This window comes from Cebus imitator, unplaced genomic scaffold (genome assembly GCF_001604975.1).
Source record: "Cebus imitator isolate Cc_AM_T3 unplaced genomic scaffold, Cebus_imitator-1.0 Scaffold22, whole genome shotgun sequence".
NCBI lineage: Eukaryota > Metazoa > Chordata > Mammalia > Primates > Cebidae > Cebus > Cebus imitator.
In genome coordinates, this window is record NW_016107337.1 from 664,196 (window position 1) to 678,482 (window position 14,287).

General features: G+C 37.9%; 1 protein-coding gene across 1 annotated transcript in view; it reads left to right on the forward strand.

The window, feature by feature from the left end:
• Positions 1-7,021: 7,021 nt before the first annotated feature.
• Positions 7,022-14,287, forward strand: part of SLC7A13 (solute carrier family 7 member 13) — a 59,783-nt gene continuing 52,517 nt past the window's right edge. Inside the window, 2 exon segments of the mRNA XM_017521786.1 lie at positions 7,022-7,127; positions 10,963-11,091. Coding sequence (XP_017377275.1) covers positions 7,022-7,127; positions 10,963-11,091 — 235 coding nt within the window.

A 14,287-nucleotide genomic window follows, 5' to 3' on the forward strand; every position in this document is an offset into this window, starting at 1 on the left:
TCTCTCCCGAGTTTGTTGTTGCTATTGTTTTATTGCTGCTGCTGCTGCTGGTGGTGGTGGAGTGTGTGTGTGTGTGTGTGTGTGTGTGTGTGTGTGTGTGTGTGCGTGCATGTGTTTAATCACTTTCTTGGACTAATTTGTAAAGTCTATATTATGGTTTGAATTATATCTCTTCAAAAAGATATGTTTAGGTTCTAATCCTCAGTGCCTCAGAATGTGTCCTTATTTGGAAACAGGGACTTCACAGAGGTTATCAGGTTAATCCATGGCCATTAGGGTGGACCCTAATTCAATACAAGTGTTGTTCTTATAAAAAGGAAATTTAGACACAGTGACATATAGGCACAGTAGGAAGATAATATGAAGAGCCACAGAGAGAAGACAGAATGTGACCATAGTAGTTTATCTATAAACCAAAGAAGGCTAAGGATTGCTGGAAATCACTAGGAGAGGCCAGAAAAGTCCTCACCTAGCGTTGCCAGTGACAGCATGGTCCTGACAACATCTTGATTTTGGACTTCTAGTCACCAGAACTGTGAGACAATACATTTCTTTTGTTTAAAGCCATCTAGCTTTTGGCACGTTGAACTAATACAATCTATATTTGCTGTAGTGTTCAGCCTCTGAATTCTCTACTGAAAGGGACTAGCATTCAACCATTGACTAATTAGAGATTTCCACAAATACTTTGAACCAATAAGTCTTCCACTGTTTGCCAAAGAGCTCTCTGTGTTTGTGTTGAGGCACTCTGACGCTCAGGCAATTTTCCAGTCAGCCTTAAGCTTCACTTACTGTTTTCACAGGGTCTCAAGGTGACCGGGGGGGAAAGATTGGGGCCCTTTCAGTTCTCTCCTGAGCATTTGCACAGCCCTGAACATGCATCTGACCTTCTAGATCTTCGGGGATATGCCAGGGCCTTTCAAAGGCCCTATAAAGATCTCTCCCTTCAGATATTCCAGGCTAGGATTTTATTTTCCTATACTGGTATTGTTGCCTTAGGCAACTGCTGTGTTAGATAATCACAGTTGATTGTTTTAGACAAATGCTCTTCACATAGGGATTTTTCACACAGAGCAATATCTGATTCATGTCAAATGACAACAGTGCCCTGCAAATGAGACTTCTTCAAAGAGCTAAGAGATATGTTAAATAAAAACAATGCTATTGGCTATGTGCAGTGACTCACACCTATAATCCTAGCACTTTGGGAGGCTGAGGTAGGAAGATCACTTGACCTCAAGAGTTTAAGGCCAGTCTGGGTAATGTGGGAAAGCCCTACAAAAAACTAGACAGGTCTGGTAGAGTATGCCTGTAGTCCCAGCTACTTAGGAAGCTGAGGTGAGAGGATAACCTGAGCCCTGGAGGTCTAGGCTGCAGTGAGCCAAGATTGCACCACTATAATTCAGCTTGGGTGACAGAATGAGGCCCTGCTAAAAAAAAAAAAAAAAAAAAAGCTCTGGAGATGAGATCTTGTGAGAAGTTCCTGGTTTGCCCCTTTCTAGTGGCTGAGAGACTGCTAGTTTTCTAACAGTCCAATGGGCTCATCTTGCCTCCTGCCCAGATAGAACCAATTTATCAAGACAGGGGAATAGCAGTAGAGAATTTATTACATGTAGAGTCAACTAAACAGAAGATTGAAGTTTTATTATTACTCAACTCAGCCTTCCTGAAAATTTGGAGGTTAGAGTTTCAAAAAGATAGTTTGGTTGGCAAGGGATTAAGGAATAGATGCTGTTGATTGGTTGAGAATGCAGTCATAGGGGTGTCGTGTGGGGGATCGGTCAGAATGGGGAAAAGCTATAGGGAAAGGATGCAAACCTTTGGAAAGGTCAGAAGGTTTTGTAGAGCCCTGGGAGAGAATAGCTGAAGGCAACTGTTCTATAACTCTGAGGCAGAGGACAAGGAGTAGGTAAAAGGAAGTGTAGGGGAATTTATCTTAAACAGTCTCGTTTACTTATATTGACCAGGAACTGACCTTTGATCATTAGCACGCGTGATGTTCTTTGAAAGGGGAACAGTAAATGTTAATTACCTACAGGTTGTGTTTGCTGCAGGCTTTTGGCATTGTGGCTGCAATGAATAAAAGCAAGGAGCTCCAGCTTCTCGGAGCTGGCCTCTGGCCAGTAGAGCCAGGCAGTCACCTAGCTGCTCTGACACTACATACTTGTGTCTGAGTACTCATTTCTTCCATTGGCCAGGGTCTGCAGGACAGAGCCGGCAGTGTGGAAAATGGTCCTCATGTACTAAACCCACTTCTGGATCAGGGCCACAGGACCAGTTGAATCATGAGACCCAGCTCCAGGTGGAGTCATTCAGTCATCGGAAATACAAAAGTCTGAAAAGACACCTCGAAAGGCCAATCTTAGGTTCTAATCGTGATGTTATTTACAGGAGTAATTGGAGAAGTTACAAATCTTGTGACCTTCAGAACAATGGCTGGTTATGATTTAGCTCCACCTACATCTTACACCAGGATCTGCGCCCATATAAGACAGTGAATATAATTGATAAATGTGAGTGATCTGAGTGCTCCACCAACTGGCTATTTTCCTGTCTTTTGCCTTTTCCTCAGGTCTCCATGTTCCCTGAGACACAATAATACTAACATTAGGCCAATTAATAATCCTACAATGGCTCTAAGTGTTCAAGTGAATAGCAGAGTCGCATGTCTTTCACTTTAAATCAAAAGCTAGACATGATGAAGCTTAGTGACAAAAGCATGTTGAAAGCTGAGATAGGTTGAAAGCTAGGTCTCTTGAGCCAAACAGTTAGCTATGTTATGCATACAAAAATAAAGTTCCTGAAGGAAATTAAAAGTGCTATTCCAGTGAACACATGAATGAAAACAAAGCAAAACAGCCTTATTACTGATATAAAAAACGTTTAAGTGGTCTGGATAGAAGATCAAGCCAGTTACAACATTCACTTAAGCCAAAGCCTAATCCAGAGCAAGGACCTAAATCTCTTCAATTCCATGAAGGGTGAGAGTTGTGAAGAAGCTTCCGAAGAAAAGTTTGAACCTAACAAAAGTTGGTTCATGAGGCTTAAGGAAAGAAGTCATCTCCATAACATAAAAGTGCAAGGTAAAGCAGTAAATTCTGATATAGAACCTGCAGCAAGTTTTCTGGAAGATTTAGCTGAGATCATTGATGAAGGTAATTATACTAAATAGCATATTTTCAATGGAGATGAAACATCTTTAAAGACGTCATGTGGGACTTTCACAGCTAGAGAGGAGATGTCAATATCTGGCTTCAAAGTTTCAAAGAACAGCTGACTCTTGTTAGGAGCTAATTTAGCTGATGACTTTAAGTTGAAGCCAATATTCATGTACCATTCCAAAATCTAGGACCCTCAAGAATTTTGCTAGCTCTACTCTGCCTGTGCTTTTCAAATGAAATACCACACCTTGGATGACAGCATATCTGTTTACAGCATGGTTTTTCTGGATATTTTAAACTCACTCTTCAGACCTAGTGCTCAGAAAAAAAGTTTCCTTTCAAAAGATTACTGATCATTGACCATACACTTGGTCACACAATAACTTTGATGGAGATGTACAAGGAAATTAATGTTTTCATACCTGCTATCACAATATTCACTCTGCAGTATATGGATCAAAGAGAATTTTGACTTTCAAGTCCTCTTATTTAAGAAATACATTTCATAAGGCTATAGTTCCCATAGATAGTGATTCCTCTGATGGATCTGGGCAAAGTAAATTGAAAGCCTTCTGGAAAGGATTCGTCATTCTTGATGGCATTAAGAACATTGTGATTCATGGTAGGAGACCAAAATACCAGTGTTAACAGGAATTTGGAAGAAGGTGATTTTAGCCCTGATGGATGACGTTCATGGGTTCCGTGGAAAAAGAAATTGAATATGTGGTGGAAATAGCAAGAGAACTAGAATTGGAACTACAAGCTCGTGATAAAATTTGTACAGATGAGGAGCTGCTTCTTACGAATGAGCAAAGAAAGTGGTTTCTTGAGATCTATAACTGGTGAAGATCCTGTGAATATTGTTGAAATAATGAAAAAGGATTTAGAATATTATGTAAACTTAGCTGATAAGACAGCAGCAATGTTTGAAAGGATCAACTCCAATTTTGAAAGAAGCTCTGCTGTGCGCAAAATGCTATCAAACAGCATAGCATGCTACAGAAAAATCTTTCATGAAAGGAAGAGTCAATGAGGCAAGCTTGATAGTTGTCTTATTTTACAAAATTGTCATAACTGGCCAGGTGTGGTGGCACACTCCTGTAATTCCAGCACTTTGGGAGGCTAAAGTGGTTAGGTCACCTCAGGTCAGGTGCCTGAGACCAGCCTGGCCAACATGATGAAACCCCGTCTCTATTAAAAATGCAAAAATTAACTGGGTGTGGTGGAGTGTGCCTGTAATCTCTGCTAACTCAGGAGGCAGAAGTTGCAGTGAGCTAAGACCACGCCACTGTACTTCATCCTGGGCAACTCCAGACAGAATGAGACTCTGTCTCAAAAAAAAAAGGAAAGAAAAGAAAAAAAGAAAAAGAAATTGGCACACGCCTTTGGCAACCATCACCCTGGTCAGTCAGCAGCCATCAACATTGAGGCAAAACCATCTACCAGCAAAAAATTATAATTTGCTGAAGCCTCAGATAATAATTAGCATTTTTTTTTGTTTTTAACAATAAAGGATTTTAAAAGTAAGGAATGTACATTTTTAAAGACATAATTCTATTATACACTTAAAGGACTATAATATAGAATGAACATAACTTTTACATGCATTGGGAAACCAAAATATTTCTGTGATTTGCTTTATTATAATATTCACTTTGTTGTGGCAGTCTAGAACTGAACCTGCAAAATGTTTGAGGTATGCCCATAAAGATAATGAGTTTTGGATAACCCAGGACTAGATGTAAATCTTGGCTTTTCCAAGAGAGATGAAATGGACAAGTTTCCTAAAACCTTTAAACTTTTTTTTGCATAAGTGTACAATTGAGTTAATAATATATACTCTGTAAGATTGACACTTTCAGGCCTGTCATCATGACAGCTCTTCTCTTAGTAGTGTAATTACAGAAAAAGAAAAATAAAGTTAGAAAGAAACATCATTACAAACTTTCTGGTGGCAACATTTAACGTCCTTCAGTACATCTCCTCTCTGTTGTTTTCAGTCTCCTATTTCACAAGTCACTTATAAAATGATACAAACATGACAGTTTTTCGGTTAGCTTTCTAAAGTTCTTGTCTGAAAGCTGAACATACCTACATGTTGTGTGAAAGATAGTCAGCTGGGCCCTGAAGGAGCTATACAGCTGAGCCTAATATTGAATAACTTACACATCTTCTTCTTTGATGTATCATAGTAGCCCCACACAGAATGTCCAAGAATATCCTCGACTAGAGGGCACTGCTTCAAGGAATATATCTCCTGAGTTTGGAGAATCTCTGATGTTCTTGAAGGTGAACAGAAATGGGGATTGATCTCCCAGCCTGTCTCTTATCTTACATTCATTTTCAGAGTCATGGACCTCCCTGAATACTGTAGTGCTCCGGGGATGCATAACATGCCATAGTCTTTTTCTCCTTACATTAGGAATCAATCTGAGAAGCAGAGCCTCTAAATCTACATCTATGTCTTTCTATATCTATACCTATATCTATATCCGAATCTTGTCTCTATTGTCTATTTAGATATTTATAAAAATTAACAGTGAATTTTCTTGGATGCAATCTGCCAGAAAATAGTCTTCTCAAACCAAAGCAAAACCAAGTAATTTCACTTTCACTTACTCTTAGGGGACAATTAAGAAATACTTTACTAGGCCGGGCACAGTGGCTCACACCTGTAATCCCAGCATTTTGGGAGGTGGAGGCAAGAGATCACCTGAGGTCAGGAGTTTGAGACCAGCCTGGCCAACATGCTCAAACCCTATCTGCTTCAGTCCCCTTTCCAGGGGAGTGAACGATTCTGTCTCACTGGCATTCCAGATGCCACTGGGGTATGAAAAAAACTCCTACAGCTAGCTTGGTGTCTTCCCAAATGACCACCCAGTTTTGTGCTTAAAACCCAAGGCCCTGGGGGTATAGGCACCTGAGGGAATCTCCTGGCCTGTGGGTTGCAAAGACCTTGGGAAGAGCTTAGTATCTGGGCCAGAATGCACTGTTCCTCACCACACAGCCCCTCACAGCTTCCCTTGGCTAGGGGAGGGAATTCCCCAACTCCTTGGCTTCCTGAGTGAGGTGATGCTCCATCCTGCGTCTGCTTGCCCTCCAAGAGCTGCACCCACTGTCTAATCAGTCCTAATGAGATGAGCCCGTTACCTCAGTTGAAAATGCAGAAATCGCCCACCTTCTGTGTTGATCTCTCTGGGGGCTGCAGACCAGAGCTGTTCCTATTAGGCCATCATCTTGCCCTGGAATGTCTGTTGTAGGTTCTTAAGTATCTTTAAAGAGTAGAGAAGCATAGATATTCTAGATTCCTTTGAGGCTATATTTAATGCCCTTCCCTTCAATGTCAGAACAGAAGTTTGTATTTTTTCATTTTCTAAGCCAATCTTTTCCCTGAACTCCTTATCTTTTTCCTCCCATGCCCTTAAGGACTTTTCACATTCTTTTATTTCATTTTTTCTCAACTTCAATCTTCTTTAAAAAACCAGTTATTTTCCTTGTTATTTAAATATGCATCTGATTCCTAACTATTAAACACAATTTTCTTTAATCCCCAGCCACTAATTTATCTGTCATTCTTGAAATCACTTGAGTAGCCACTATCTTTTCAAAGACTGTTTTTAAAACCCTGTACTAATGCCTCAAGATGAGTAAGATATAGTCTTTATCAAAGAGGCTTATAGTCTAGTAGGGGAGGCAATACCTAGATTTGAGTCTGCCATTACCAACTGTAGCAAATATTTTCTCCTTTCCAGCCTCATTTTTTTTTTTTAAACTGCAAAATGTACCTCATGGTTTAAAATCAATAGAATTCTGTGACTTATAAACAAATAATTTGATACAGTATTTAATAGGTAGCCATAATGGAACAATATAATTACTTTGGAAATCAGGAGAAAGGCCACTTTTTGCTGTCACTGAGTAGAAAAGATGGCAATTTGAATCGAATTCACAAAATTCCAGAAAAATGTGAGTGAAGCTGTGGAAAACAGAAGCATGTAGCATAGATACAAGACACGGCATGAAACCTCGGGTGGCTGCAAAACGGTTTCCATCTGAGAGTCTTGGAATTAGATATGATTACTAATACAAGCACATAGAGAGATGAAGGACAAAATGGCATAGGGTTGGAGGGAGACAGATGACTGGACAATGTCAACTTTTAGGCAGGAGGTAGAGAAAGAAGATCCAGTGAGGAAGCCAGAGGAGGCTCAGAGTGTTATAGAGAAAAATCACAATATGTTTCCAAAAGTGGGGGGATAACGTATCTGGTTAAGTGCTTCAGAAGTCAAAGAGCATGAGAATTGGTTAGACCACCATCACTGATAATGTAAGAAGTCATTGGCGAATTTTGAACATGAGAGGAAGTCAGTTTGCATTGAGTTTAAAATAAGTTATCGAGAAAAGAAAGCTATGAGGCGATGACTGTTTTACGTGGCTTGTGATTAAATGGGCCAGTTTCGGCAGCTGGCATAACCAGCAAAAGTTCCTCTCCTTATTTCTCTCTTTCAAGGCTAGAAGGATTATTTCTGGATTTTTACTTGAGCCAGTTTCATTGCATCCCATTGCCAGAGATGTTTCATTGTTAGATAATTATTGTCAGCTGAAAATATATTTACAGAATTTATTCATACTAACCTATAAACTATTATGGAATTCCTCACAGGCTGCTGGTGGTGAACAAAAGCTGGAGGAATTTCAGTGTGTTCTGGAGTTAATTTGTAAAATAAGTCTTAAGCATATCTAAGTTTTAAGTCCCACTTTTAACTGCAAAATAGTGATTTCTAAGCAGGTGACTTTGCAAGGTGTAGGAATACTCAACTTTTTTTTTTTTTTAAATATTTTTTATCACCCAGGCTGGAGTGTGGCTGTGCAAACACAGCTCACTTCAGCCTTGACCTCCTGGGCTCAATTGATCCTCCCATCTCAGCCTCCTGAGTAGCTGCAACTACAGGCACTTGCCATCATGCTCAGCTATTTTGTGTGTATGTGTGCATTTTTAGTAGAGATGGGGTTTTGCCATGTTGCTCAGACTGGCCTTGAACTCCTGAGCTCCAGTCATCCACCTGCCTAGACCTCCCAAAGTTCTGGGATTACAGATGTGAGCCAGCATACCCAGCTGGAAAACCTATCTTTTAAGTTCAAGAGCCAAGGATATTCGTCACCGGTCTGGCTATTATAACCTTTTATTATAAATTAAATTTATCTCTATCTTCTCTTTACTAATCAAGTACGTAATGAAAACAAGTAAAAGGTTCAGAAGATAGTACAGTTAATCCAAAAAATTGCCCTTTTGTTTGTCCCAGGTCTTTAATAACTATAGTAACCAACAACCACCATTTATTCAGCACTTATTATATGCTAAAGACTAGGATTGGAATTTTGTTCTCTCTATAGTTTTCACTATAAGGAAATTGAAACCTTGACAGTCAATACCTTGTCCAGAAGTCCCACAACTAGTAAGTTGTGCAGGCAGGGTTAAAATTAGAACCTTCTAATTTTTAGCATTCAAGTTCTTAATCAGCTCAGATTAGCATAACCCATGGGCATTAGATCCAAACTCTGGGCAGACATAGGTGAAAGAAATTTGATGTAGTCAAATGATAGATATTTATTAGTAAGGGGGATTTGGTTTTAAGTAGCATTAACTTAAACACACACATTAACTTAAACAATGAAAGGGGAACTTACTGGAAGAATAAGGCCATATTTCAGGGAAGATTTGAGCAACCAATCTTCAGTAGCAACAAAAAATAGGGCAGCAGACTGGGCATGGTGGCTCACATTTTTAATCTGCACTTTGGGAGGCCTAGGCTGGAGGATCACTTGAGGCCAGAAGTTCAAGACCACCCATGGCAACAAAGCGAGACCCCCATCTCTATTAAAAAAAAAAATATGAAAGAAAATAGGGAAGTTCTATAAGTTAAAAAACAAAATTTCTCATCCTCCTTTCTTTTTTAACACCATTACATTGCTTTTCTCTTGACCTTTGATTCAAATTCTTGAGATAAATTTTCTTGTATACTGAAAATGATTGGCGTCCAGTGGATCAGATGTCTGTTCTTTGTTCCTTGCCACTGGGCAGGGCAAGGATGTCATTGTATATTATGGTTATAGATGATAATTTCTTCGCTCCGCAGAGCAATTCTCAGAGTAGGACAAAATTTGGGTGTCATTGTATATTACGGTTATAGATGATAATTTCTTCGCTCCACAGAGCAATTCTCAGAGTAGGACAAAATTTGGGGAAGTGGTGGGACAAATAGGACAATATTTAAAAATAAGACTGTCCAAGAAAATCCACTCTATATGATGGTAAATTACAATTTTTTGACCTTTTTTTATACTTAATATTGGCATAAAGCTATGGTCAAGAGCCTACAGGGAGAGATAAATTTATGACGGGCTCTTTAACTCCTTTCAGTATATGATATGAGAAGTGTAAACTAGGAAAATTTTGCTAGCCAGGAAGAGGGTTTCCTTTCCTATTTTCCCAGAAGAAGTGGTTGTTTTCCTGAGAACTGAAGGAAGGGTAGAGGCCGACTAGGCAAATAGAAAGAGCATTCCACGTAAGAGAATAGACCCTATGGCAAAAAGTGATATGACATTGTTGAGGAGCTGCAAAGGCCTGTCTGTCTATATATAAAATACAGATGGCAAAAGGAACTATCACATTGTCACATAACATATCTCCTAACGCCTTGTTTCTTTTCATAAAGACAGTTACCATAGTCACTATTATTTTAACTTTTATTTATGCAATTATCTAACTCATTTGCAGCTCTTCTTCTTGAGGTTAAACTTCATGTAGTTTCCGCTCACCATTGTATTCCCACTATCCAAACTTAGTGTCCACGACTTAATAGATGAGGCTAAACACATAAGTAGGCTTCAAATGGTACAGGACTTATGGGCTCAGATTTCATTTTCATTCTTAAGTCTTTCTTCAGAAATGTTACCATCGATGGAGATAATGAAGCATATTTCATCTTTTTCTTCATTTAGCTATATTAGGGGTGTGGGTGTGCAGCAGTCCAAACAGTGTGTGTGTGTGTGTGTTAGTGTATGTGTATTGGTAGTGGCTAAATGAATACGAAGAGCCTAGCCCAATTCTTGACACATGAAGTGATGTTGGTGGGAATGTAAATTAGTATAATGTCTATGGAAAACAGTATGGAGATTTCTCAAAGAACTAAAAATGGAACTACCATTTGATCCAGCAATTCCACTACTGAGTATCTACCTAAAGGAAAATAAATCAATATATCCAAAGGATACCTGCACTCATGTTTATCACAACACTATTTGCAGCAGCAGAGATAAGGAATCAACTTAAGTGTCCATCAATAAATAATTGGACAAAGAAAATGCAATATATATACCACAGAATACTACACAGCCATAAAAAGGAATGAAATCATGTCTTTTTCAGCAACATGAATGCAGCTGGAGACCACCATCCTAAGTGAAATAACTCAAAAATAGAAAGACAAATATACCTTCTCACTCATAATTAACTACAAAATGTGTATTTATGAATGTAGAGAGTGAAATGATGAGCCATAGAGACTTGGAAGGGATAGGGAGTGGGGAGGTGGACAATGGAAAATTACTTAATGGGTACAATATACATTATTCAGGTGACAGCCTAAAACCCTGACTTGACCGGCATACAATCTGTGCATATAATAAAATCATGCATGTACTGCATAAATTTATACAAATACAAAAATAGTAATATAAAAATAATAAATTTTAGAAATAATGTTTACCAATTATGATTTTGTCCTCTTATGTGTTATAGGGGAGCTGAAGAAACCCAGAACAACAATTCCCAAATGCATATTTACTGCGTTACCTCTGGTGACTGTAGTTTATTTACTGGTTAACATTTCCTACCTGACTGTTCTAACACCCAGGGAAATCCTCTCTTCAGATTTGTATGCAAATGGCTAAAACAATAAATAAAGTGCTGGTCCTTTCAACATATCTTAATTATCATTTCAACAGCCAGAACCACTCTTTACTGTTCATTATCGTACATATAGAACTAATTTATAATTTTCTAAAATAACAGAGGGCCAAAGGGAATGATTTGTCTTAGAAAGGAGATTCATTTTTAAGCATGGTTTTGCCTTTTCTGATAATATGGGAAGATGTATATAATGTTGACGTATGGTATACATCAGATTCAAAATATTAGTATTCCTTTCATGATCTCATCTCACCAGGGTGATACCGTGTAATCAGTGTTTACACCTATTTTTAAACTTTCAAAATGTTTAAGTCTCAGTGTTCTTCTAGGTGTCACAAGGAATGATCAATTTGTGATGTAGAACATTGGCAGTTAGAAGAGTAGTTGCTAATGTTCAACTGATGCATATGATTAATATTGATGTGTAAAGTAATATGGTTGTTTACCATGAACAACTTTAAAATTTATGGTGGCAAAGTAGCCTGAACATATTGGAAATCTGACAAAAAATAGCTATCTTAGAGACCAAATGGTAGAATAAAGAATAAAAGGCTGAGAAAATCTTAAAGAAATACATATTTAAAAATGAGTAATGGATTTAAAGAATAAAAGAAAATTTGGAAAAAAATGAGAAACAGGGAAAGTTGAAGACTAGTAATTTTCTCAAGCTAGCATTAAACCACTTCGTGAAATAAATCTGTCACCCAGTACCTTTAGTACGAATCTCTTTTGAGCAGCTATTACTGTTTTGGTGAATCTTTGAGGCACAGAGGTAAACCTAAGGGAGATTTTGCTATAAAATTCTGGTAAACTTTGCCTCAATTCTTATGTTACTGCCCTGCAGGATGCTGCCATATGGCATTAGTGTTGATTCATAATGGTCTAGGTGTCTTAGGGACCTATAAACTAGATGCAGTCAAGCTTCTGAGTGTCTGTGGGAACAAACCAAATGCAAAGCCGGATCAGAACAAGCAGTGATTCATTAACTGCCTTGATTATGTAAAGAATAAATTTACAAAGTTAATCATGGGTGTGGTTGGGGCTGCTGGTCAGCTAGTACAGCTGTTATAGTTCGTTGAAGCTGGCATCTGTTATGACTGACAGTGCTCCGGCCATACAGGTTGTTAAAAAGTCATGAATATCTCCTTTGGTGTCATAATGGTTATAGCAGTTTTGCAGGTGGCACAATAGTTTTGCCATGTGTGGAAGACTCATGAAGTGTTTTGACCATCATCACTTGTAATTCAGCTACGATGCTTACTATTTCAGGCATCTAGTCTTCAGACTTTTTGTTTAAATTCTGAATTAATATTTTTGAGTCCAAATATCTGCATGTTTATTGTACAAGAAATTTAAATTAAGAAAATAATCAGAGCCATATATGAAAAAATGTATGTATACGGTCAGTCATTATAGCTTTATGTATGATAGCAAAAAATTAAAAATCATAAAAATATCCAATAAGCTTGAAACACATAAAAATGTATGGGAAATCTATACGATAGAACTTTCTGTGATTTGTAAAAGATGATATTGTTGATAGATACTTGAAGAAAAGGGACAATGTTTATAATTCAATAACAAAGAAAAAGTCAGGATGTATATGATGATATATCACAATAAATAAGTAGTTAACAATGGTGCTCAATGGGGATGATATTGTAGGTGATTTTTACTTTATTGTTTGCACTAAATTTTCCAAATTTTCTTTAACAAATTGCAAAATTTGTAAAATAAGGGGGAAAGTTATAAGCAAAAGAAATAGTTTTTGTTTTGTTTTGTTTTGTTTTGTTTTGTTTTTGAGACAGAGTCTTGTTCTGTTGCCCAGGCTGGAGTGCAGTGGCACAATCTCTCTCACTTCAATCTCTGCCTCCCCGGTTCAAGCGTTTCTTGTGCCTCAGCCTCTCGAGTAGCTGGGATTACAGGCATGGGCCACCACGCCTGGCTAGTTTTTCTATTTTTAGTAGAAATACGGTTTTGTCATGTTGTCCAGGCAGGTCTTGAACTTGTGACCTCAGGTGGTTCTCCCTGTTGGCCTCTCAAAGTGCTGGGATTACAGGTGTGAGCCACAAGGCCCAAATATAGATTCTTAAATTAAGAAATTTTAAAGATTAAGGAACGCATTTTTAAAATAAAACAAGTATATGTTCAAAAAATGTGAAACGTTTCCAGACGAATATAGAGCATCTAGTACGTGGCATGTATTGGATGTTACATTTTATTTAAGAAATATTGAAAGAATTATACCAGGCTGTGATAAATTTTAGATTCTAATATTTGTGGTTTACATAGAAAAAGAAACAGTGGTATTAATTATGTAATATTTTTGTCTGTGTCAGTGTCAGAGCTTTGACTCGTTTCTTCACCTATTTTTCTCTTAGGAAAAAAAATAGCCTTTATTGTAAATAAGTTCCACAACTGAGAAGGGAAGGGTGTTCTCTAGAACAAGGCGTGTGGAAATGCCTTCGTGAGGAGCCCTGGTTGCAGCTTTGAAAACCGAGGATTGCGTTGTTCCTTAAGTCCTGCCACACGCTGCTGACAGGGGTGCTTGCATTGGCTTTTCTTGAGAGTTCCATGCCATACTTAAAACTGGAGAAAACTGGCATAGGACAAGATAATCTAAAACAGTAAATACTTTTTATGGAACCAGAAGCTGAGAAGGGTTCCCTGTCCAGATGCAGCCTAAAAGTAGCTGGTATCAAGTACCCAAGTATGGTTAAGAATTTCGAAGATAGCCAATGATAGACAAAATAATAATAAAAGTGTTTTGAAGAGAAAGTGGTAATTTTAGAATCTTTTATTGGTAAATTGATGCAATTATTTTCAGAGGGCAATTTTGTAATATCACCCTTATTTTAAAATATACCTACCTTTGAACTTGCGAGTCCCACTTCTAAAAATTTACTCTAAGGAGACTTGAGCAACTATCAAGAATGGAAGGCATGCATGTTTTCATTAAAACACATTTTATATTAGCAAAAAAAAAATTTGAAAACAAACTGAAAATAAAACAACATGAAATGGGTAGAAAAACTAATTGACAGTTATATAATGGAATACTGAGAATTTGCTAGAATAATTAGATGCATGTAAATGTACTAATAAGAGCAAGATGCCTAAGTGAGCGTACACATACATGCACATTCATATACAA